The sequence below is a fragment of the Abramis brama genome (genome assembly GCF_963993115.1).
Source record: "Abramis brama genome assembly, chromosome: 3".
Classification (NCBI taxonomy): Eukaryota; Metazoa; Chordata; class Actinopteri; order Cypriniformes; family Leuciscidae; genus Abramis; species Abramis brama.
This window is the reverse complement of record NC_139965.1, coordinates 10,919,376-10,947,057: the sequence shown is the minus strand read 5'-3', so window position 1 is coordinate 10,947,057 and position 27,682 is coordinate 10,919,376. Positions and strand designations below refer to the sequence as shown.

General features: G+C 36.5%; 2 protein-coding genes across 2 annotated transcripts in view; both read left to right on the top strand.

The window, feature by feature from the left end:
• Window positions 1-27,682, top strand: part of LOC311080143 (obscurin-like) — a 395,902-nt gene that overhangs the window by 135,381 nt on the left and 232,839 nt on the right. Inside the window, exon 13 of the mRNA XM_084109914.1 lies at window positions 11,108-11,377. Coding sequence (XP_083966040.1) covers window positions 11,108-11,377 — 270 coding nt within the window. The remainder of the gene's footprint in view (window positions 1-11,107; window positions 11,378-27,682) is intronic.
• On the top strand, window positions 9,191-18,357 carry LOC311080162 (Fc receptor-like protein 2). Its single transcript, XM_084109950.1, has 4 exons — window positions 9,191-9,346; window positions 17,069-17,347; window positions 17,446-17,730; window positions 17,806-18,357. The coding sequence occupies exons 2-4, from the start codon at window positions 17,149-17,151 to the stop codon at window positions 18,231-18,233; spliced, it is 912 nt and encodes a 303-aa protein (XP_083966076.1). The 5' UTR covers window positions 9,191-9,346; window positions 17,069-17,148; the 3' UTR covers window positions 18,234-18,357.

Here is a 27,682-nt window from a genome sequence, read left to right as displayed (position 1 = left end):
TTTTTGATAATAGACTACACACTAGAGACATCTTTATTCCTTGTGTTGCGAGGACTTTGTGGACTTATGGAACCCATAAGGAATGGTAATGCTTGAAAGTTCTGTTTTCTCCGATTTGAGGTACAGTGGAGAACTTTGGTTATACCAGCTATAATCCTCTAGATAGAAAGGTCATCTTGGACTTAAATTGAAGCTTATAAACTTGGGAAGTTTTTTATGTACATTTGAGGCAGTGATATATATAATAAAATGCTTGAAAATGATCACTTTTGATGACAATTTGTCAGGCGGACAGCCATTTTTTAGTATGTTGAGGGTGATATTTGACAGAAAAAAGGCAGCAATGCCCAGAATGTTTTTCTGCTAGTTTCCCCTATGTATCAGGATACACCATGCAATATGTTAGGGTTATATGGCCATTTATGTAGCTGCAGTACCTTTATATTCACAATTACATCATTCCGCCAAAAGCTTTTCCCAAAAACGGTGTTTTTTGGCCCCTGAGACCAAACGGGGCCAAGTTGGGGTGGTCATTATCAACTTGTGATGGCCCAAGGTATAAGATAATAGGAAATAATAGTGAAAAAAAGGTAGCAAAAACATCCTGAGGAGTGGACCTGGCTCCCGGCCTAAATAAGTATGTCTGAAACATTTGACTGAGAAAGTGCATCCGATCTTTATATGTATACATAACTTAATAAACCAAACACAATTTTTAAGTAAACTCATAATGAACACTATAACCTTGTAACTGGAGTCAATTTGAATCGAATTAACATTTCACAATCACCTCGTGTTACAGCGTTCACGAAATGGCGGACAGTCTGCATATCAACATATTCACACCCCGACCGTCATTACTCGAAATATCTGAGGCATATACATTTGCATTACAGATCTCGTGTGCATATTATTTACATTTACATTTAGTCATTTAGCAGACGCTTTTATCCAAAGCGACTTACAAATTAGGACTAAATTAAGCAAGTCATCATGAAGAGGCAAAAACAACAACAACGCAAGAAGTGCTCAAAATACGAAGTTCAGGCATTATTCAGAGTAGCATAAGCCTGATAAGTGATGTTTCAAAGGGAAAGGAATTTTTTTTTTTTGCATATTATTAAGTTGTTGTAACAATAATACCTACAAAATAACAGGAAAAATTGATGAGACTGGAGCCACTGTATCACATAGCACCAAATCCTCAGCAGAGAGCAGATGTGAGGGCGCAGGTGCACACAGCTCCTATATAAGAGTCCTCCTTTCAGTTTTCATAATAAGAGTCCCGGTTTCTCATAACAACAGACTATATTCTTACACTAATCCTGCAAGTTAATGATTTACTTTCAAGTCCCACATCTCTTACAATTCACATAAATAAAAATAAATTTCTGCTTAATGTATAACAACTTTACACAAAATGTGCACATACTTTGGGGTGTCACAAAAGCATCAAGATATACTTACTTGACTGATTATTTGCAGTATAACGTCTCATCTGCAAACAACCAAACGTTGCGCTCCTTTTGTTCTCTTCTTGTTTGAGTTGGGAAGCTTCCGTTTCCTCACACATCGCGATTACAGAAACATAACAGCGCATTTTTCAAACTCTAGTGAAGTAGTGCGTCATCATGACGTAGTATTTCCGGCGCATGCGCATTAAACAACATGTTCTTCTATTTCATGGATGGTTAAATGTTATTTCCATAGACAGTATAAAAGGGTTATTTCAGCTTTTCTGTTTAAGTTGAAGTTATTCTAACTCATTGTGTTGTTAGACTCTGTAGCCTAAATTCACAAAACTTGACTCTTTCACCTAACTAAAAGTCAATATTTTTATTCAGTGTAGTCTGATTACAATTAAATGTGTGTTTAATTGACTTAGAACAACATAATGATATTGAAAGTATTCTGTTCACAGTTGTAAAGTACAACACATTACCTTTATGCTAAGACTCCTCTCATAAATTACATTTTATTGTCAAATATTATGTATAAAATGGACAAAAATGTCAACAATATGTTGTGATTAATGTATAAGCAAATGTATTGGAAAAATACATTTCAAGTGCATTAATGCACACAGTATATATTATAGACTAAACACATTTAAAAATGTTTTTTTATATATATTTTTTTATACAAAACAGTTTATACAGTATTTTATGTAAAATTCACTTTATAAATTTCTAAATTTCATTCATGGGGATAACATGGATAATTTGACATGGTTTTGTGTAAATTTTTTGCCCATATTTTGGAAAATGTAGTTTTAAAAGTAAAAAAATATAATTTTAGCCACTAGATGGCTATAGAGCCCCATTATATGCTATTTGCTATTTGACTAACTGAAAGATATCTTTTCACAAGTTTTTCCCAGTTGGATTCATATCTAAATATTATGAAATCACAATTCTAACAATAAAAATGACTTTTTTGTCAAAGTTTAAAAAAATTGTACTGAAAAAAAAAATGAAAAAAAATAAAATAAAATAAAAAATAGAGAAAATTCATCATCAAAATCAGAAAAAAATCAGAACACAGATAGACAGACATAAAAACAGTACTAAAACATTCACAATGTAAAATTATCATGCTCTCACACACACGCGTGCGTGTGTTCGTGCGCGCACACACACAGAGAGAAATACATTTGTGAGACTATAAATACTGCTCTCTTATAATTTGTCAAATAAAATAGTCCAAAATGCGGAACCACCACAAAAATAAATTTGGTGACACTGACACATCAACAATGTGAACCCTCTCACACACACACACACACACACACACACACACACACACACACAGAGAGAGAGAGAGAGAGGGAGAGAGAAAGAGACAAAAGTTACTGCTTTATTTGCTCATTTGTTATGCTGTTCAATTCATTGCATTTTGATGTTCACGTCATGTATTTGTACTCAATATATAATATAACTGTACATATCTGTTCTGTTACAGTTAGTAACTGAAGTGTAGATTACATTTGTACAATTATTTGAAAAAAAGAAGATTGAAATAAATGATAAACTCTAAAAACTCAACTTTTATCTTTTTTAGGTTTGATTCTAATCATAATGTAACATTATTGAAAAAGTGATGAAAGTGTACTTTCTTTAAGTAAAACTTAATTAGACATTATTAAAAAGTGCATTTTTAAAAAGTACAATTAAGTGTGTTTAGAAATATTGTGAGGAAAGTGTACTTTCTTCAAGTAAAACTTAATTAGACATTATTAAAAAGTGCATTTTTAAAAAGTACACTTAAGTGTGTTTAGAAATAGTCATGAAAGTGTACTTTAAGTAAAGCTTAATTAGATATTATTACAAAGTGCATTTGTAAAAAGTGCACTTAAGTGTGTTAAGAAATATTATCATTAAAATGTATTCCATTTAAGTACACTTAAGTGGTCTTTAATTTTAATTATATTATATTATCTGCAAGTGCACTTTTAAAAAAATATACTTTTCTTATTTTAAGCACACAAAAAGTACGGTTTCAATACAATTATGTACACTTCTTTTTCACAAGGGTTTCATGTAAATTATGACACAGCTGCACTTTTATTTTATTATTGCTGTTATTTGATGTAGATATTTAGTTTGTATTTAGATGTAACTTGTTACTGTACTGATACTACTTGTTAATTCAATAAATTTGAACATTTTATTTCTTTAGCATGTTGAGGCAGGTGGGGCTTGGATATTCCCCCTTGTCCAAAGTGGGGAATTACCGAAAAAGTTTGAGAACCACTGGGTTAGAGGGAGTAGCGCGTGCTGGCCTGGAGGAGAGAGGGCAGATATTGTCTAGAGAAGAAGTTATAATGGAGCATGAGGTATCCATTGCGGTATTCACAACCAGAGATGAGAATTGTGAGAGAAGATGACACCGCAGAGGAAAGATGGGAGGGAGAAAGTGAGCGCAGGTTTCGTCTGAAAGTGACTGGTGGTGGGGTTGGTGGTGCAGGGGTAGGAAGTTGTAGATTGAGAGTAATGAGGAAATGATCTGAAACATGGAGAGGTCTCACCAAGATGTTGTCTGTGCTGCAGTTACGTGTGTAAACCAGGTCCAGTTGGTTGCCTGATTTGTTAGTACCTGTGGTGATGAGCCATTTGAGATCGAAAGAGGCTAGGAGAGAGATGAAGTCTGTTGCATGCGGCTTCTCGAGATGAATGTTGAAATCACCAAAGACTAGAAGTGGGGTGCCGTCCTCAGGGAAAGAGGACAGCAGCATATCCAGCTCCTCTACAAAGTTTCCCAGCTGACCTGGGGGGCGATAAATGACTACAATATGGATCTTATTGGGAGTTGTAAGTGTAATAGCATGATATTCAAATGAGTTGTTATTGCATGGATAAGAGAGCGTTGAGTATTTCCAATTGTTAGAAATGAGAAGCCCTGTACCCCCACCCCTCCCAGACTGGCGAGGGGAGTGAGAGAAAGAGAAACTGCTAGAGAGAGCAGCGGGGGTTGCTGAGTCTTCTGGACGAATCCAGGTCTCAGTCAAGCCCAGGATACTAAGAGTAGAATGAGATGCAAAGGCTGGAATAAAGTCAGCTTTATTGACTGCTGACTGACAATTCCATAGACCCACAGAAAGAGAGACAGGTGTGTGTGAGGATGAGAGAATGGTGCGCAGATTAGCAGTATTGCGCTGCCTTCTGCACGTGATGAAAGAGCGTTATCGAGAGACAACATGAATGTATTGAAAGCACATGTTGAGTAAGGGGAAATAAGATAAAAGTGTGAAAGGAAAGGGAGACGAAGATACTTAAGTGCCTTTCTGGTGTCCTTGCTCGTTGGAGTCGCACAGGTAGAGTCGATGGCCTTTACCCGAATCGGTCTTCACACGAGGAGGCTGAACACGAGAGCTGAACTACATAGATATAATGCTTTCACCGCTGAGTGAGGACAGCTGTCTCGGCCCAGCAATTAGCACAGCAAAAGCAAATAATCCGAAAATGGGAGGAATCGAAACTAGCTGTTGGACAGCGCTGTACTTAAGTGTAATAAAATTCAAACTGCAATTCTTTTCAGACGTGGCTGTTATTTAAAGTAGGAACGCGTATAAATAAAATACAGATTTATGTGAAGGTAAAAATTAAAAATAAGCAGAGAATCGAAGATAGCCTTACCTTGAGTCAAATAGTAAACTGAACAACAGGAGAACTGGATATTAAGAAAAAAACACTTGTCCACTGAAGTGTGAGTCATTAAATTAAGAATATTTTGATAGGAGACATCCCCTAGATGGGGTTACATTAACTACTAGTTCTATCATCAGGCATGCATAACATTATACAATATAAAAAGACAACATACAAACAGTAATAATACACTAAATGTACTGGGGAAATGCATGTTAATTCATTAAGAAAATTTGTCAATGAATTAGTGGAGAGAAATCCATTTTTTATGGGATTGCATGTCTGTTTTTTTTTTGTTTGTTTTTTCGTGGCCTTTACTGTTCTCTCATTCAGAACAATAGTGTCTTTGAAGTGTGTGATTGGAGCAAAAAGGTGATAATTCACAGTGGGGCAACCAGACATCACAGAGTCTTCCTGGGTGAGGAGTTGTAAAGATTAAGTGGAACGATGGTGTCCCTTACGGTACAAAAATATTTCGGAATAGCCTGCAAAATACAATGCGATATATTACATAATACATTTCCATATATGGGAAAATAGTGCTTATATTTTTCAATATACTGCATTATATGCATTGTCCATGTATGGCTATATATTACTGAATATAAAATATTTATAAATTAAGACAAAGATAGCATAGTAGTTTTATTCTTTATTGTGTACATATATTGCACATACATGTTCCCATATAAATGTGAATGTATGTTCACACACACACACACACACATACACACATTCACGGAATGAGTTACAACAGATTTCTAGTTCCCAGCATGCTTTGCTTCTGACTGACTTCTGAAAGGAGAGCAAATGTTAAATTTTCTATTATTTTGGAATTTAAAAGTTTTTTCTGGTATGTGTGAGTTTGTGCTGAAGAGTAGAGCCTGTGATTCTGTTGATGACTGACTAAACACCATTAAGATTATAATTACTATATTTTAAAGCAGAACAGTGATAGTCTCGTACATGCAGCTTTGCTTGTGCTTTTAAAAGTAACTAGCTTGAAAAAATTAAACATTTATAATGTAAATAATTTAAAAAATATAATGTATGTGTTTGTTTTGCATTTTACATTTGCAATATATTACACATGCAGTACCATATCTGATCACATATACATCTATATATTATGATGTGTATTACTGAATATAAAATTACATACATTATGATATATTAGTAAATATATTGTCACATATTTTTCAATATATGAAAAGTGGCAATTCCGTATGTATTATTCAATACATTGTAATATATTAACACAATATATTATTCTGTATATTTTCAAAAATAAGGTTAAACCATTTAATATATTGATCATTCATATGGGAAATATATTTTTGTTCTGTTAGGGGTGTTTGATCGGTCCAGTCGTTACAATTAGGTTCCGTGTAAATGCAGCTACTGTCACTACAGGAGATATTTATGAGTATAATGAGAACAGAAAAGGACATTTAAGTAATTGGGTTCAATAAAGTTGAGTTTTGTGCTGAAGTCAGAGAGAATGACGCGACTCACAGGTAATGATGTTAAATGAGTTCATGAAGTCTTCAGATAGTCTGATGAAGTTGATTCAGACTCCATAAACTCGCAATTACGAGAAAAAAGGGCGGATTTGTGAGAAAAAACCCCTCAGAATTACCTTTTTATTTTTTATTCAGTGGCAGAAACAAGCTGGAAATACGACAGAAATACGACCTGGGCATTTCTTTCTGAGATTTATAATTTTGCCTTTTCTTAACCGTCAAATGCATATATATGTGATGTTAAGGCCTTCAAACATTTGATTAGTTATGAAAGGATGAACAGCAGTAGAGACCATTATAATCACAATAATGAAATATGAACATACAGAGAATAGTGATTTTTAGCGCAATTTTCCAACGGACAAAATTGCGATTGTTAACTCATGATTTCTGTTCTGTCTGTGCGCACCAATCTTGCACTTCTATCTCCTCCTCAACCAGACCACCTAGAGACTTCGGGTTTTCGGCATTATGTTAAGGAAGGTCTAATCTCGGGAACGCACAAAAAAAAAAAAAAAAAAACATAAAAAGATTTACTATCTCTTAGTGTTGTGATCCCATGACGTCAGAAAATTGCGCTAAAACACTCACTGAGTTTTTATTACTTGTTTTTAACTGCACTAGAGCCAACATTTACCAACTTCAACATTAATGCTTGTTTGTGAACTTAAAAAACAGTTGGTCAAGTCACATTTTTTATTTTCAAACTATTAAGAGTTAGTTGTGAAATACATTTAAATATAGTAGCTAGGATAGCAGCTGTAAAAGAAAAGTCTTTGTGTTTCATTCCCAGTAACCAAAAGCACAAAACTTCATAAAGCGTGGGCACTCGAAGACCTTGGTTGGCTCATTAACTACAGTCCCATTGCACTTTAGACTGGCCGTCGTAGTGTTAAAGGCAGGGTAGGTAGATTTTTTCTTTAAAAAAAACATTCCAAATTTGTTTAAACTGTCTTTATATACCAATACATAATTAAAATGTAAGTACTCTAAAAAAGAGAGTATAAAAATCGAGTGTCTGTAGACCTCTCACGACTGTTGTAAACACAGCTAATTATTTCCATTCACTCCACCCCCTCCCTTCTGGGCTCCTTCCAAAGCCACGCCCCCAAAACACATGAACGCGCGACGCCAAACGCTCAGGCTCAGCTGGAAGACGCATTTATTTACCTGAGACGAGTGGAGAGGAAGGAGCGCAGATGCAGTGACATCTGCGCTCAGTGACATGCAGTTTTTTTTGGGGGATATTAATTTAATTTTATCAATCAATAAATTTACACTAGAAACAACCTTGTTGTGTTATTTTGGTTTAATGCTGTGAAGCTGCTTTGATGCAATCTGTATTGTGAAAAGCGCTATATAAATACACTTGACTTGACTTGACTTGACTTGACATCATGTCAGAATCACGTAATAAAATACCTAACTTTATCACTATAAATATAAACAAATAAGATGGCTTTTAGTACTCACTATCAAGCTAGCATATCGATACTGGTAAAGTTTAAAATATATTTTGTTTGATTCGGTAACGAGCTATATTTATAGGTAACGAGCTATATTCATAAGGCAAAGCTAAAAACAGGCATTGATACACGTTTTTCCATTACCATCAGTTACACTGTGATGAAGGTGAATTTTGTGTAAGATTCATAACATATACGGTGTTTTGCATGTAAGAGTTTCCATGATGAAAACATTGTTAACTCTGAATAGGACTAACGTTACACTCCGGTGACAAGTGGTGCGTTCAAGTCATCTCGTATAGATCGTATTTACGAGTTGAACAAGAGAACTTCTATTTTTCTAGAACAAGAGTTTAAGAACCTTATTGTATTTTTGTGTAATTAATTAAGAGAAGGTACTCCGCCATCTTGTTCCGACGAAAGTGACTTGAACGCACATGCCGTTATAAGCACGACTTCCCACCTCGTACATACGAACTTCCCAGGAGGACTTGAACGCACCAAAGTACCGCATCGTCGCATCGTCGGTTCGAGGACAGGTCCGGGGTCGAGGGCGAAGCAGAGGAGGTCGTTCAAGAGTGCGGGCAACCAGGATCCGAGGAAGTAGTTTTTGCCTTGTTTGCCTTTGCTGACTGCATGCAGGTGCTTTGAATTTTGAATGCTCTTTCTCTGCCATAATTTTACTTCTCGTAGGTTCCGCGCCTCTCTTGCACTCCTCAAATCAAACGGGTGCGCGCGCATATGGGCAGATCTTGTAGCAACAGTGGTGGTAGCCATGGTTGCGAGAGTGAGTGACAGTCGCCCAAACCAATCAATTGTTTCGTCCCGGATGGAAATAATGAGCTGTGTTTATTGCAGATTAAAAGGTGTACAGTCACTCGATTTTTATACTCTCTTTTTCAGAGCACTTACATTTTAATTATGTATTGGTATATAAAGACAGTTTAAACAAATTTGAAAAAAGTTTTTTATAAAAATCCTACCTACCCTACCTTTAAAGGATTTATAAACTCCGATCACAGTAACTGGAGATATGACTGATATAAATACAGTGTAATATTACAGAAGTTTGAGCGTTACGCTGTAAACAGAGACACTCTCACTATCAGAGGAGCTACTGAGTCTGATCAGGGTCAGTACGGGTGTAAAGGACAGAGAGATGGAAGACCAAACTCATCAACATTCAGCTCTCTTTATCTCTCTGTGAAGGGTGAGTTCAACATTATTGTCCTCTTAAACTCTCTCTACTAAGATACATATATAATCGAGACACTGTTCAGACTGAACTACTTTATTATTAATACAGTAAACAGGACCTACAATGAACACTCACCATGAGCCAAATGGCAGTAAAAAACGGCGAGTGTGTGAAACGCTGTCAGTCACTATTTGGCCAGAAACAATTTCTAACAAATGCAGTGTTGAGACAACATGAACGTGAACAAACGTGAATGACGCTCTGTAGAGTTGACGGGTCAGTGCTTCATCATCACGAAAGTTTCAGCCTCTCCAGTGTAAATGTTCAAGGAAGTGGAACACGCAAAAGGGAATTGGTAACTCGTGTGTGTGTGTGTGTGTGTGTTTAACATCTGAAGCGCGGCCCTGAAAGACACTTCTCTCAGACAGCGTGTGAAGTTGAGCTCTCTTTCATGCCTACCTGCGCTTCAGTGGACAAATTCACTCCAAATTATGTCAAAAAACAAGGTTGGTTATGTCTTAAGTGAACGCAAACACAAAACGCATGATCCGTGCATTCAGCCTTAAAGTGACAGCATCTTCTTCATGACTGAACTAAGCAGATCATGGGAATTGGCGGTGAAGCGTGTTCTGTGTGTGTTCAGACTCAACACACTGTTATATAATCTGTAATGACAAACGTTCAGTGTTTGTTCAGTGTTGTTGTTTAGTGGAGGAATTCACACTCTCTCATTCATACACTTGCTCATATTCTTTCACGTGTACTCGTGTCTCAGGCAGAAAGTTCAATATCTTATGCAAATGTTATAATGTCAGTGTTATTGTTGTGGTTTATTTGTGTTCAGTAATGTTATTAAAACTAAACTCTTATAATATAGCTCTATATTCTTTTAGGCAACCATGTAGATCTGTTGAATAATAAACATCTTAAATAACTTTATATTACAGATTTATAGTTATAAGTTTAAAGTTGAGTGAATTTAAATTTGGGAGTTTACTTGTTATCTTTGTTTGCTTGAATAAGTTGGTGCAATATTTGATACAATTACTTAAAGTCGAAACCAATACATCATTTTAGTGTAATGTTTTTGGTGGTGGATAATATACAAAAAAGTCTAATTTGGTCTTAAATGCAAGTTATATTATCAGTGTTCATTGAAATGGTAAAAAATAAATAAATAAAGTAACTGTGTCTGATGATTTGTCTTCTTTTCTGCTTTTCTTCTCTCATGCACACTGTTACTTTTGACTGTTAAAATATTTTGGATTAATCTTAATCCAGAAATGTAGTAATTTTACTCCAAAATTTTGGTTAAACATTTAACCCAATCTGCTGCCAATCTTTTCAACCCAGCATGTTTTACTGTACAACAGTATATTATTTAACTGTATATGCTACATTGTCACATGACCTCATCACTTTGCATGTTTAAGACTAATATTTTTACACTCTTAAATTATGTAAGATTTGTAAATGTTGTACAAGCTGCAATTCTGTGACACACAAATAGAAAATAATGTATTATAGACTCAGTTTACATGTATGACACACTTTACCCAGTCTTTTAGTTTATACGAAGTTTAGCAGTATATAGTCTATCAATAATTACAAACAATTTTGATGTAATCAATACAAACTTCCAACAAACTAGATCTTTCATTTTTAATACAGTGTTTGTCTCATAAGGAGGTTTTGAGTTCATAAACACTAACATTGATCATGAGACTGTGATGCTGTTTTAATCAATATTTACTCATATGTGTATTAATACAGGAAAACCTGTAGTGAAGGTGAAGCCAGATCAGCGTGTGTTCAGAGGAGAGAGAGTCACTCTCACATGTGACATACAGGGAGGAGGAGACATTCAGTGGAGATACAGATGGAGGTTTAGAGATGGAGACACTTTCTATCCATATACAACACCATCAACAGCAGTGTTCAGTTTCACAGCTGATGTGTCTCGCAGTGGTAAATACAGTTGTAGAGGAGAGAGATCAGGCTCACACACAGACTTCAGTGATGCTGTTACACTGACTGTATCAGGTGAGTCTTCATATTCACATCTGTTTAATGATCATTTAAAATACATATTTCAACACTTATGATCTTCTGTATCAGCCACATCTGTCTTATAGGCAATTCACTTTTAGTCATGATTGTCTTCAGATGTCTTGTGTGTGTTGCACATTTTTATCAGGATATTTTTTAAAACATCATGTAAATTGTGACTTTCCAGTGTTATTGGCGTCTCCATCTTTGAGATTTACTTTAGTCACCGTCGCTATGGTTACAGGAGATATTTACTGATATAAAAGATGAGTTTTGTGCTGAAGTCAGAGAGAATGACGAGACTCACAGATAATGATGTTAAATGAGTTCATGAAGTCTTCAGATAGTCTGATGAAGTTGATTCAGACTCAGTATCTCCTCATATGAGCTTGTAGTTGGAGATCTTCATCTCTCCTTCAGGAGCTTCATTCTGCTTTCTATGGCGAGTCAGAGGTGTTTGTCTGAGATCGTGACGGAGCCAGAGCCTCAAAACAACTGACATGACAAAACTAATGACAGTACAACAGCAAAACACAACTAATACTAGGAAATATGAGATATTTGAGTCCGTTTGTGTTACACATTGGTATGGGTGGTCATTTGCACATGCACTTGTGTGTGTGTGCGTGTGTGTGTGTGTGTTAGTCATTGTAGTGTTTTAGTCACACAACTCTGGCAGGAATTAGGGAAAAACAACACACAAACCATCTCTGTATGATAGAGCGAAAACGAATCTAAAAAGTTCTGCGCACAGTCACTCACCAATGCTGTGGTTTGATTGGCTGTCCGTTCGCGTGATTGGGACATGATCACTACAGTATATAGGCTTGTCCTGTATATTTGATGAATGGATAATAGTGGTGTCCTCCTCTTCTACAATCACACATACAATCAAGAGACTGCGGTTTTGCTCAGAATGGAAAACATGAAGTCTGTATATGAATATCATTTCATTTAGTTAATGCGTTACATATAGAAAACAGATGTTTTGTCTGCATTATGTGCACATTTAAGCTCCAACAGAAATACTCTTTTGTTGATTATTTCAGCCGTAAATTTTTATAACAATAAAGTGACAGAGATTGTTCCAGAAAGCAGGTTTAACTTACCATCCCATAAACCCTGAACTCTAAAGCTTTCTCACTCGTGGTTATGGGCTCCAGAAAGGCCGCTGTGAGTAAGTTCAGTCACTCAGAGCTCATGGTGAACAACACACACACATTCTCAATCTCACAGATCATCAAATCCTGGAGTCACCGGCTGTGTCTCATCTCGAAGGCTGAATCCTCCGGAGGTCACATTTATCTGACGCAAACGTCATGAGGCTCTTCATCTCAGTAAACTGACCATTACATTCCCATGAGGAAACTACAACAATTTACACTTCACTAGCAATAACACTCAGTTTTATAATGGAGACTGTCCTGAAATAAGACGTTCTTTATGACGTGTGCGGCCGATAAATGTGACGTCAAGAGGACGCAGCTTCGACATGAATCTTTAAAACTTTAATCAGTTTTTTTTTTTTTTTTACTGATTAAACTATTGAGAAGAATATTATTGTGAACAATAATTATATTGTTTTTGATGTTTACAGTAAATTACAAAAGAAAGATTGACTGAACTAAAAAAAAAAGAAAAAAAAAAAAGGATATTTTCAGAGTGCATTATCTATATCCTCCAGACATATACAAAGTTCTGGCATGAAACTCTAGATGGTGCAGGCTAATAGGTCCTTTACTCACCTGTTCATAATCACATCGTTATCTATAGGGCGCAGCTGATTGGTTCCTGCCGTATCAGTAGCCAATGAGCTCGCTGCTCAACCTTCAAATACTTGGATAGTATTTGCCTTAGCAGTCTGCTTTCAGAAATTCAACATATAAAGTCAAAGTAATCGAGGCTTTTTCAAAATTCTTAGCATGGGTAAAAATGACTACATCATCTGCATACAATTGAACCCTTACATCTTTACATACTCCAGGTAAATCATTGATATAAAGTGAAAATAGAATTGGTCCTAAAATAGAACCTTGTGGAACCCCCTTGGGGCAAGCAGTGTAAGAAGATTTTATACCATCAATACATACACATTGTTTCCTATTTAAAATGTACGATTTTATCCAAAGTATTGCTTCCTCTGAAAAATTAAAATCTGTTAGTTTAGATAAAATCACCCGAAGGTCAACAGTGTCAAATGCATTCTTTGGATTTAAAAAGACAGCACCAACACACGCATCCTTATCTAATAAGCATTTCACTTTCTCAACAAACAAACAGTTTGCTGAATCCGTAGTCCCCAGATAGGTCAACACTAACATAAAATTACACAGACAATACGTGTTCACATACAATAGAAACATACATACACACATACTATCAGGGCCACAAAAAATAAGTAAATAAAGAAAGAAATAAGAAAGAAAGAAAATAAAAATAAATCAATCAATCAATAAATCAATTAAACTGCAACAATTTCAATGTTTACAGAGTTGGTTCGATAAAAAAAAAAAGAAAAAAAAAAAAAGATTTTAACTTAAATTTAAAATCACCAAGAGTTTTACACTCTTTTTGTCAAAGTTCAAAAAATTATGTTTCTCTATGATCCTAATGAAAATGGTTTGGTTTTTGAATGGGGAAGCGGTTGAATCTTTTTGCCCTGACAAGGCAGTTAGGCTGGATGTTTTCTGGAATAGGTTCAAGACACCTGAAACATAAAACCCCAGCAAGAGAAAAGAGCAGAGAAGTGGAGACTGATGCACAGGAGCAGAAAGCTGATGGAGACGCTATTCCCTCAACATCGAGTGGCATTTTCTCTTCTGTTGATATCTCAGATTCAGAAACTGACACAGACTGATTCATACTCCATACTGTTCACACACATTTCAGTTCAGTTAGAGCCAGATGCATATTTGTATTGATGATTCTAGTTTGATTATTTGATTGTTGATATTTGTGTTTTGAAAAAGTTTTTGATTGATGTTTATACTCCTAACCAATTGTCTACATTAAAAATTGTCTTTTTATTTGGGCAAGTAAAATTCAGTTCGGGCAACCAACATCTGAAGAGTGTCTGTCCGAAGGGGTACCAGAGATTGTGACATTTTCAAGCCCTGATATAATACAATTTCAGTTCAAATATTTGAGTTTTCCAAATATCGTAAAATAATGTCTCGTAAATCTAAATGTTTGCGGTACATTTCTATTCTCTTGGTGGACACTGCTATTCAAAATGTGTAGCTTTATTACTTTATTTACCAACTTCCAACAACACTTTTCAAGGCTGATGTTTTCATTTACTCGTGTGTGTTTCAGGCTCGGTTCAGCTAATACATGTCCATTATTCATCCACTGTCCAAATGACTCCACATTTACAACAAGGAGTATGGAGGATTTGACAATGTCGATTATCAAACGATGTTAAATCATCATACTATTTGCTCAGTTGGTTATGGGAGGGTTTCGTTTCTCATCTCTATTAGCCTGCAACGTGTAGCCGGCACACATAGTCACAGGCCAATAGAGTTAACCCTCTGAGCCTGAAGAACAATGCCTTAAAAATCATTCAGTTTCATTATAAGTTTCATTCGCTTTCCTCCGCATTTGGAAAATGACATGCTACACTGGTGAGGAAGCTCTTCAATAGTCCTGGATAGTGACGTAGAGATTGCATTTTCCTCAGAATAAGAGAGTGGGACTTACTTTGAATAACGAATTGATCCGGCCGTGGATATAATTTCAGATGAGCAAGTTTGTATTTATATTTCTTGGACTTTTTCTAGACTTCTCTTTGGATATATTTTTAAAATGCAATTTATTCCTGTGATTTACATGATTACTCCAGTCTCCAGTTTCACATGATCCTTCAGAAATGTCTTATTATGAATGCTGAAAACAGTTGTGTACCATTTTTTTCAGGGTTCGTTGATGAAAAGAATGTTCAAAAGAACAGCATTTATCTGAAATAGAAATCTATTGTAACATGATCCACTACCGTTCAAATGTTTGGGCTCAGTAAGAGTTTAGTTTTTTGTTGCTGTTGTTTTTTAAAATAAATGTATACTTTTATTCAACAAGGTTGCGTTATATTGATCAAAAGTTACAGTAAAGAAGATACTGTGGAGTATCAAAAAGAGGCGGTACTCCACAGAACGCGACTTTACGCTGATTTGACTATTGTATATCCAGAGGCAGAACAACAGTGATGGCTAGCGTAACTCTGTGGTTGAATGCGAATGTGATTGAAAAAGTCCCTTTCACACTTTGGTGGTGCGTCGCCCAATCGCCCAAATGAAGAAACCGCCCATGCTTCCAAGCATTCTTGAACAACACCTCAGTCAATCAACTCAGTCGTTGAATGACACTCTGTGAATGACTTTCTTTCGCAGAAATTAGCTAAAGCTAACTGTAAGAGCCATAAATCACATTTCTTTATGTAGATGTGGAATAAATAATTGTGTGTATCAAGCAATCAGTAAATAATTAAGAGTAAATAATTTTATATGTGTAATATAATATTTCGTATTGACGATGATGTCATTTCCGGCAATGACGGTTAGTTTTTTCTTGTGATGCAATGTTGGAGCGATACAGTTTTTTGACCGTGTAACATTTTCCAGTTAATTTTGTTATTAAACTTTGCTGAAAGGAAGTTGCTGGACTACGGTATGTTATTCGAGTTCAAATCACGCTCACCCAAAGACGGAGAAGCAACAAAGATGGAAATTTAGACGGATTGCTATCACACTAACAAATCATCCACAATCCCTCTCCAAAGTTATACCTGACATTTTTGCGTCCCTCGAACCCATCTTCAAACTCCCGCTGTAATGACGTATAATTTCTCTAACTGTCCAATGACAGTGCGTGTTACATTTACAAGTGGGAGACGGTTTGGCGCTTCAAAGTGAGGCGAAAGCTGATTGGTTGCTCCCACGTGTGTACTGTCCAATGGCATTTTTTAACTCAATTGACTCAAAAGAAAAGCTTTTGGCAAATAGAGAGAGAAAAGGTTTGCCAAATGTTTTTTTTTATTTTATTTTTTTTAAGCGATTTAACATGCATTTAAAATTATTTATTAATGTACTTTTTATTGTTTTATTAATCTACGTTTAAAAACATGAATTAAATAAACAATTTTAAATTTGTCTATTTATTCATACACTTTTTTTATTGTTTTATTAAAATGCATTTAATAACATGAATCAAATAAACAACTTTAAAAATGTCTATTAACTTGTCCATTTAAAAGTGATTTATTTATATACATTTTTATGTTTGAAATATTAAATTGATAAATTGATTCTTCATTTTATTTTTAAGTGGCACTCCCGGTCCTCCATAGTTTTGTACCCGATTATGATTTAGTTACTTAAACAATAGATTTAAGATGTATTTTATCTGACACTCACACAAAAGTTTCAACATTATCTCACCTGAAAATGAAAATTGTCTTAATTTAATCTCACATACCCTCTCTTTCTACAAAATCTGTTTGTCTTTCTTCATTAGAACAAAACTGCATTTTTTTTTATGTAGTTCATATTCATATCTGTTTAATGCTATAAAATCCATATTTCATTATTCTCTTCTGTATGAACTGTTGCAGACAAAAACTCAATGATTTGTGTAACACAGGTGAACTCTGACTCTCGAGGATCTGAATCTGTTGTTGTTCTCCTGCAGATCTAAAGCCGAAGCCTGAACTCACATCAGATCCTGCAGGAGCTGCACTGACTGGACACACAGTGACTTTGACCTGTCACATGGATCCGTCCACTGGAAACTGGGACTCTTACTGGTACAAACACACACTGAACCCTGAGACAGAGAAGACAGAAACAAACCCCTACAGCCTGAAGATTGATTCAGTGTCTGATGGAGGCCAGTACTGGTGTAGAGCTGGAAGAGGGAAACCAATCTATTACACACAATACAGTGATGCACTGTGGGTAAATGTTACAGGTGAGAGAGACTGTAGTGTGTGATGCAACAAATACAGATCAGAGACAATATCTACACAACTTCTGAAACTATAAATGCAATCATCTGTGTTTGTACAGTGAGTCCTAAAGCTGTGCTGACGGTACGACCTGATGAACGAGTGTTTAGAGGAGAAACAGTCACTCTCAGATGTGATATAAAGTGGGGAGGAGACACTGAGTGGACATACAGATGGGAAATAGAGGGAACCAACAACCAATATAAAAACACGGTCAACCAAACCTCAACACAAGAGTTGAACATCAGCAGTGTTGATCTCTCTCACAGTGGTAAATACACCTGTACAGGACAGATACACACTCAAAGCTCTCAGCGCAGTGATGCTGTTACACTGACTGTCTCAGGTGAGTGTGTGTTTGTTGTGATCAGCTTCTCCATCAGTTTCTCTACGGCTCTGTAACTCGTGATGTTTTGTTCAGCTGAAGCTCAGGCATCAGTGCGAGTGTCTCCACAGCCGTGGCTGACTGAAGGAGAATCAGTGACTCTGACCTGTGAGGTTTCAGGCTCCTCTAAAGGCTGGACGTTCAGCTGGTTCAGAGATCATGATCATCTGTCAGACAGCAGCAGAGGAGCTGGAGGATCTTACACTCTCAGTCCTGCTGCTCTACAGCACACAGGAGTTTATACGTGCAGAGCAGAGAGAGGACGACCAGCCTATTACACACACAACAGCAGCTCACACACACTGTGGATCACTGGTGAGGGTTTATGCTTGTGCTCATCCGGATCTGTGTTTCACTGCAGTCTCTGTGCTGTCAGTTTTGATGGAGATTTTCCTCTTTTCAGGAGTTTCTGCTTCAGTGTCTCTGGTCATCAATCCCAGCAGAAGTCAACACTTCTCATCTGACTCTCTCTCTCTGAGCTGTGAGGATCAGAGTAACTCTACTGGATGGACAGTGAGAAGATACACAGACAAAGACACACAAACTTGTGCAAATCAAACAGGATCTCGATGTGTAATCGACTCTCTCAGCACATCTGATACTGGAGTGTACTGGTGTGAGTCTGAATCTGGAGAGAAACGTCTTCCTCGAAACATCACTGTACATGGTGAGTCCAATCACGCTTACAACTATATAACATTAAAAAAAAAAAAAAAAAAATCTGTTCAGATTAAAAATTATCATAATTGAGAATTCAGTCTGAACAAAAATCTGTTCAGATTAAAAAATTAACACATTCATGTGAATATGCATTGAAAATATCAGATTTATTTTTCACCCAGCACATTCAATATCAAGATTTCAACTCTATAATAAAATAAAATACACTACATTATCATTAAGTATTTTATTAGCAATTATTCACACATTTTTATCCATTCTAAATGTCTCTTGATTTCTTTTTGTCCCATTTTTTTTCTCTCTCTCATTTTAATGCTCTTATCAGTATGGAAAAGTGGATCGGCTTGCTTTGTGCAAATGTTTTTTATTGAAAACAACATATACTGTAGTGTGCAATTTCACACTAACATTCTCACTTGGAGTGATTCAATAAAAGGGTGAAAGAAATACTGACGAGGTCCTGATATTGACGAGGGGGCAGATAATTCGCATCAGCTGTGTGAGTGCTTGGCCATGGTATTTCAGACTGGACGTGCTGCGATGATAGCTCAGTTCACAACGACAAAACACACAGATCACTTTGGTCTTGTCAATTGAACCATTTGGCCGCTTTTTTAAAATTAAACTTTCCATTCAGAATCTTATTGGCATCCATTTCGGCGTCTCGCGATCATCATTCATCCACTCAAAACGTAACGTTAAAGGGGGTCGCACACTGGACGAGAAGCGAAGCGCAGCGCCACGTATTTAAAATTCGAACACATTATTCTCTATGAGTGTACACCACACCGGCGGCGCCTTTCGGCGTTTTTATTTTTGGCCATAAACTGATAAAGTGCGCGTCCGATGTGCGATACAAGTTGTCCTAGACGCGGCTTCTCGTCCACTCTTTGGCCGGCTCGCAAGCCCAAGTGTAGGCTACAGTGTGCGGCGTGCCTGTTGTTTTGTTTCCGGTCTAGCTATCCGGTGGTGTTGTAGTTTTACTAACGTTACTAGCTGTTGCAAAAGCATGTGAAAAAAAAAAAACCTACAAAGTTTGCTTGGCGTTAATCGCGCGATAAAATGGGTTTGCGTTAACGCCGTTAATAACGCGTTTAACTGACAGCCCTAATTAATAACCCTTATATTTTATAATAACCCTTTTCTATGTGAATATCATGCAATTTATTCCTGTGATCAAAGCTGAATTCTCAGCATCATTACTCCAGTCTTCAGTGTCACATGATCCTTCAGAAATCATTATAACATGATGATTTGATGCAAACATTCATGATTATTATCAATGCTGAAAACAGTTGTGCTGCTTCATATTTATGTGGAAAATATTTATTTCTTCTTTGATGAATAGAAAGTTTGAAGAACATAATTTATTTGAAATACAAATATTTTGTAACATTATAAATGTCTTTTTTGATCAATGTGTCACATTTGATAATGCATCCTTGCTGAATAAAAGTATCAGTTTCTCAGATTAACGGTAGTGAACATTTTGACCCTCCACATCTTATTAATAATTGAAGTATGGCTCTGATTAATACAGCCTGTATCGTCACTACATCTGTTGATGTATTTCTTGTGTTTGTAGACAGTGAGGTGATTCTGGAGAGTTCTGTTGATCCTGTGATTGAGGGAGAGACTCTGACTCTACACTGTTTACATCGATCTACAAACTCCCCGATCCTCAGCGCTGATTTCTATAAAGACGGATCACTGATCCAGAATCAGACGACAGGAGAGATGAGCATCACTACTGTCTCAAAGTCACATGAGGGTTTCTACTACTGTAAAACAGAGAGGGGACAGTCACTCCACAGCTGGATCTCTGTCAGTGAAGTCTTTAACGGTGAGATGATTTAATGAGAAACGCCACACCATTATTATATACTATTATATATTATAGTCTCTGGTTCATATTTCTGCTGGAGCAAAATCAGTTATTGACATCAGTGTTTATTGTTTCACATAAACGAAAGCATAACCATCAAATCACATGCAAAATATACTGGTCATGTACTGGTCGGAGACACGAAGGTTGAGGATCCAAACACAGTATTTATTAGTGATGTTACGTTCTGTGCCGAGGCTTCGGAGTGTGTGTCGAGAAATCCCGGAAGCTTTCAGTGAAGCTCGTATCGAGGCTTGTATCGCTTTAGACCAGGGGTCACCAAACTTTTTTCTCTGGGGGCCACATTATCGTTCCTGACTGTGATGGGGGGGCCGGGTCAGCTATATAACATAGAATTGACCCAGACCAAAATGACCACCAGCAGGCCTCATTGTGTAGTAGAGATTACTAGCCTGGCACAGCCATCCCCACATATCCACACTACATCAACACTTGATTCCTGGCACATATTTGTTTATCTTTACTAGTGGTTTGATTGAGTCTCTTCACACTTTGTTTTAATTAAAGTTATTCTTCACTTTAAAAATAATCGTTGGTGCACTGTTCTTTGAAAACTCTGCACTCTCTATTAGGGGTGGAACGGTACACAGAAGTCACGGTTCGGTTCATACCTCGGTTCAGACATCATTGTGCATGTCTCAGGAATAAATGTCTTAAGCCTTGTATTTTTTAAAAATAAGTTTTATTAATAAAGTAAATGAATAGAACCAGTTTATTTGTAGTGCACTGACAATAGTTTTATATAATTAGTTTATTAATTAAATTAATAAAAAGACAAAAAGACCTTGAGATATGTTTGGTAATTGTACCTGAATGAATTGAAAATTAATTTGCTACATTTCAGATTAATATATTTGTTTTCCTTAAAATTTTAATTAACAGTAACTTAAACACTTTGCAGTTTGAATGATGTCCTGCATAAACAAAATGACAAAGTACCGGTATGTTTTTATGTTTCCACTGTTCGATCGCGCCCGCGCCTCACTCACTCACACACACACACACACACACACACACACAAATATAAGTAAACACTTTGCGACTTTTTGATTGCGCCCACACCTCTCTCTCAACATATTCCAGCATTGCAATCTTTACATCGCAGCCTGCTTCAGAGCTAAGGCGGAGCTACAGATTAGGTGTCCCTAAAGAACCCGTGTATCTAACAGTAGTTCCGCATTGCATTAATTAATTTTCACACAAATTTTATTTATATTTATATAATAGGCCATGACGACTTTTGGGGATTGCCTCATAGGGCCGGTTCAAGTAGTGGGGGGCAGAGGGGGTGGCGGGCCTGAGTCGGCCCGCGGGCCTTAGTTTGGTGACCCATGCTTTAGACCAATGACGTCATTGATGACTGGTTCAGGAAGCGGTTCAAATCTTGGCGCAATATTTTGACAGATATATAAACTCATGGTTTAAACCCAGCCACTTTCATAATAGTAATATTGCCCCTTATGCATATTATGAACAAATAATTGATTCACACACATTTTATAGCCCGATTTATGTCAAGCCAATACGTTTTTTACACAGTTATATTATACAATCATTATACACCAACAGGAAATACACATTATATTCATATAAATAGATTAGTCTATGTGGAACTTACGATTATTTTTATTTATTTATTTATTTATTTTTACCTTTATTTCTAAGCCTTAATTGGCACAAAATACAATGTATCACAGACAGGGCAGGACTTAGACTGAGGCTGACAAACTCTCCTACAAATGACCACAACTAGAACATCATATGCTTGAGTTTCATAGAACAATTAAGATGCAACATGCCTAGCATAGCCAAAGTTTAGATGTAATATTACATAGTCGTTATATAATACAATAAAATACAGGATGTGCTCTTTCTCTGTTGAGAGAAGATCAAAACCCTGAAATAACACTGAGCAATAAAGCCAGAGATAGTATTATAAAAATGTATTGTCATATCTGCGTTCTCCTCTTATGTTAGATTCTTAAATTCAATAAATTAAAAAAATTAAATCTGAAGAAAATACAATGTATAGGTAATCTAATTAAATGACTATCAACAAAATCCATAGATGGATTTTGCATAAATTATATTAAGAGATTAATGTTTTAAATATAACACTTTTTTATGTAGAAATATTAAAATGATTGGAAAAATGAAATAACGGTAATAGGCTACAATGAAATTATTAAATTACACCCACCAGTAGGTGGTGACAAATGAGTGAGTCATGATCACAAATTAATCAGAAGAAGGATACACTTATTGAATCGCATCTGCTCTATGTAAAATTATTATAAATACCAGTTTATGCAGTTTGATTATGGCCTCTGAGATCGCAATCGGAAACTATTACCCCCGGCTGGCCCGTTTATAGCCCTCGCTCATACTGGCTCGACAGTGGAAATGTGGTTAATAATTTCTGACTGGCGTATAACTGTACAAATCAAACAAACATAAATGGGTAACGGCCGAGACCAGTCAATCTCAATGATAAGTTGTATGTTTTCCTACAGTTTCCGGGTTGAACGTTATGGGGTTTGAGATACGTTTTCTCTTGTTTGGTGAGTGTGTCAAAAATGTCAGCCTAATAATCAGCAACATGTATACAAACCATACGCTATTAAAGAGACGCACAATGGGTCCAAGTAAAGATGCTTACAAATGTGTCCTGCAGCTCGGTATACGCAACAGTTGAAGATAGAAGACATGTTTGTCTTTTCATCCTGAAATGCGAGGCAAATGTTGGATCACAATAATTAGGAACCACAGTTTCCACAAATCCCTTCAATCCATTGGGATGTTCTCTTTTATTCTGGGCATCAAGGCCAGTGACTGTAACATTGAGTGCATTTTGCAGTATTAAACACAGGCACTGAAAATTCTTCAAAAAGAACACAAAGAATGTCCTTCTCAGCTGCCGTAGTAGCAACTCTTGCGTCATCAGAACAGGGTGTTCAACGCACCACCGTTTCCATTTAAATAACGATTTGCAAATTTTTGTCAGGGCTGAACGCAGCCCTGGTCACCTGTAAAGGATCTGCTTGTTTTACAATCTTTGACCACCAGGTGGTGTGAGCAAATGAAGCCTCGAGAAATGAACCCTTTAGTGAACCACTGGGCTGAAAAGCTTCAACACTTCATGAGGCTTCATCTCACCACCACTAATATTTATTGAAAGGGTAATCCACAATTAAAGTCCATAAACAGGCAAAGGTCATATACAAGCAAACAATAACCGAGTTAAGGGCTGAGGCAAACAGAGAAATCCAATTATTTTTTAATTACTTTTTTCATTTGAAAACGGGAAGGAATGAATCTGATTGTGCTCATGTGGTCAGTGTCATTTTTGTTCTGAAGAGAATGATTTATTTTCTCACCCCTAAAACATTAAAATGAATAACTTACTTCTGTGGAACATAAAACAAGTTATTTGGAAAAAAGTGTATCTGTGTTTGTCCATACAATGAAAATGAAAGAATCCTTCAAAATATATGTTTTGTTCCACACAAGTGTCACGGGACTGGAGGATGAACCCAATAGCAGACAGTATGCAATCACACAAGGTTTATTTATAACAGAAAACAGGGAAAACAAAGCCCACAGGGGGGTAAAACAGAGATAAGGAAGACTGACTAACAAGCAAGACAATAACTAAACTAAGAACTGGGATATACTACATATAACTCTTACTTGACAAGGAACTCTTAGCAATGGTACAAACACAGGCAGGTCACACATAGAATGACAATGAACCAACACAGGACAGAAAACATGAGGGGATTAAATAGAAAGCCAATGAAGAGGGTAACAGGTGATGTGAAACAATAATGACTAAACAAGGATAACAAGGGGGCGGGGTTAAGTAACGAGACACCACAAGCACATGGCCCAAACAAATGCCCATGTGCTTGTACACAAAACATTGGCCTGTCATAATCCTGCCTCAAGACTAAAGAAAGACAAAAACTAGATGGCAGGATCATGACAACAAGAAAGAAATTTGAACAGGCTTGAACAAAATGAAGTCAGTAAATTTCAGCAGAATATACATTTTTAAGTGAACTTCTTAAAATAATGCTCAATAATATTCTTGTGTTTCTGTTTTTCAGTGTCACGTTCAGGTCAGATTTCTGTCCTCAAAATCCTCAGTTCTCTTCTGGCCGCTTCTCCGTATCTGCTAGCGACAGTCGTGCTGCTTTACAAATGTTACAGAGCGAGAGGTAAAACTTCTGTCTAACACACACACACACACACACACATGCACACACACACACTCACTCTCTAAAAAATTTTTTAAAAAGTGAAAAGAATATTATAACATTAGACATGTTTTTTAGAAAATGTTTTATGTGTGTATTTCACAGTTTCAACTGCTGAAGACCAAAGTCAGTTCACCGTAGCAGAGGAAGAAACTTCAATCTGATATTAACCAGTTTAAAAAGTCTCGTACTGTTATTTCTGTCAACATATGGTTTGAAAATACTGTAGTTGGTTCTTCTTTTATAGACTTCAAATGTGTAATATAATTGCAGGGATGCGGGGGAGAATATATACAAATAGTACATAGAATAAAGAATAATATCATCAACACCACCAATCACAACAAACATTCCCAGAGAACGCTTGTTTTAATAGATAGAGCTTACAGTAGGCCTGCATTTTGACAGAACATAGTGATTCTTGCAATTGTAATTTAATGTGGAATGTATTTGTGATACAAACAATGGCTATTGAGGTATTTTTACAGGCAAAAACAAACCTGACGCAATACTTTTTATGCGTTTTGGGTGTTCATTTACACGACAGTGGCGTTTGGGGGCCTGAAAAACAAACTTTTAAAAACGTGTTTCAAACTGCAAGTTTTTGAAAATGAGACCCTTATCAAATTTGTGAAAACAGTGACATCATGAACATGCGTAGGCTATTGCGTGTTTAGTCTATAGGCTTTTTTAAATGAAAGGTTCCTTACAACAGACTCAAGGATGATATATGTTTTCGAAGCCTTTGTGTTCAAAGGTTTTGACATTTTCTTAAAGGATGTAAAAGTGACTTTATATCAGGGGAGAACATTCTAAGATTGGGATTACAGTGAATGTTTCTGGCTTTGTGAAGATGAAATTTATCCAGAAGACAAAGTAATGAAACAGTATTATCAAGATTAACATCCTTAGAATGGAAATCGGACAAAAACATGATAGATTGTCATTTGTGATAAGAATGTAAAATAATGTGTTTGTGCAGTCCCATAGTCTTTATTTACAAAGTCGCATCGCCAACTACTTGTCTGGCATGCGTAATACAGCGTTATTAGTCGTTTTTTACGGGTTCGTGTGAACAGGGATCATTTTGATAACGTTGTCATCTGTACAAAGAAAAACCGTTTCTGTTTTTAGCACAACGTTCGTACCCTTGTTCTCCAGAGTGCAGTGGAAATCCTCCAGTAGGCGGCGGCAAATCACTGTCAATGAGTGAGTCATTGAACCTCATTCAAATTAGGGCTGCACGATTAATAGCAATTTACATTAAATCGCACTTAAACTTGTTTGGCTTATTGTGATTTTGAAATCGCAAAGGCTGCGATTATTTCTTTATGCGCAGCTTGTCATTGATGTACGGCTCTGTAGACACTGTGAGTTTGAGTCACTTATAACGTGCATTTGAAAAAGCAACACACGTCAAACATCTTTCCAAACACGAGAAGCATTTATGAACCTCTTGTGTTTGTGTTTGTGTGTGTGCGCGTGTGTGAGAGTGAGTGAGTGTGTGACACCCTCTGGTGTTCTGATGGAGCATTTACTACCGATTCTGCATAAAATAATCGCAGCCTTTGCCAAATCAGGTGCGGTTTCATTGCGATTAATCGTGCAGCCCTAATTAAAATCATTCGTTCAGAGATTCTTTCATTACGAGCAACTGTTCTCATGTGGCTTTGTTTAAAACTATTTTCATTTAGCAAAAAAAGACAGTGTTTCTGAAATGTAATTTACTTCATACTAACTTGTTTATTAAACTTTTCTATAACAATATCAGATTTGCAATATGCTTTTCCAGGAAAAACAGCACTCTTGCTCTTTACTCTTATTGCTTGCCTATATCATTATAAATATAAAATTCAGGAACTCATGGGGCATTCCTCCAATGTATTGATTTCGTTATAAAAATTGTGTTGTGTTTATAAACGTGAAAACTATATTTGTCATAACCATAAACTTGTAAAAAAAAAAAAAAAAAAAGATTTAAAAGAATTGTGTGTGTGTGTTGTTGTGTATGTTCTTCCAATTGCTTGATAATGATATCATGTTGCTTGTTCTAGATCACTCGTCTCAGTAATTAGTAAACATGCCAATTTTATTCTTTTTCAAATGTTCTGTATAAACAAATTACTAAATAAATAAGTGTGGATTTTAACTTATTTGGATTTGCTCTTTTGAACAATTGTTAGAAACCTGATCAAACTCAAATGCCTGTAATATTTCTAGTAATCCTGAAGATCTTCATTAAAGTGTATCTCGAGGGCCAGAGTTGCCCACTGGTTTATTTAATGTAACATCAACACTCTTTAAAGGATTAATTCAGTCCAAAAAAATAAAATAAAAAATGAAATCACCATCATGTCGTTCCAGAACCCGTAGAACCCAGAAGCGCTGCACTGTGTTTATAGACGCTATTCTCGTCGCTTCATAACATTAAGTTTGAACCACTGGAGTCACATGGACTATTTTAACGATGTCTTTACTAACTTTCTGGGCCTTGAAAGTGGTCATGTATTGTGTGGTAGATTTTTCCCCTACGCTCCTGACTTAGGTTGAACCGAGTGTCCCTAACACCTGAAAATATTATACTCAGTTTAGTTCTCCTCTGAACGCGCGGGTTGATGCCTAATGGCGCTTTTCCACTACACAGTACCAGCTCGCCTCGGCTCGACTCGGCTCTGTTTGGTTTTCCACTGTGTAAAAGTTGTACCTGTACCGGCTTCCAGGTACTTTTTTTCGTACCACCTCCGGCGAGGTTCTAAGCGAGCTGAGGCGATACTAAAATGTGACGTGAAAACAAGGCAGACTGCTGATTGGTCAGAGAGAATCGTCACTATTCACTGCGTCATCATTGCACGCGCCAGACGGAGTATCCCGAATAAAAAAAACAACAAAAACAAAAGCAAAAACAGCATACACTCGATTTCCTCCATTGTCCTGTGTGTGTGGTAGCGGGTGTGTCTCGCGAGTCTCGCGTAAAAGATTAAGTCACGGCAGTTTCCTGCGGCGTCGCTATGACGACAGGTACTATTGTGGAGGTACTATCTGCAATGGAAAACGGAGCGAAAAGCGA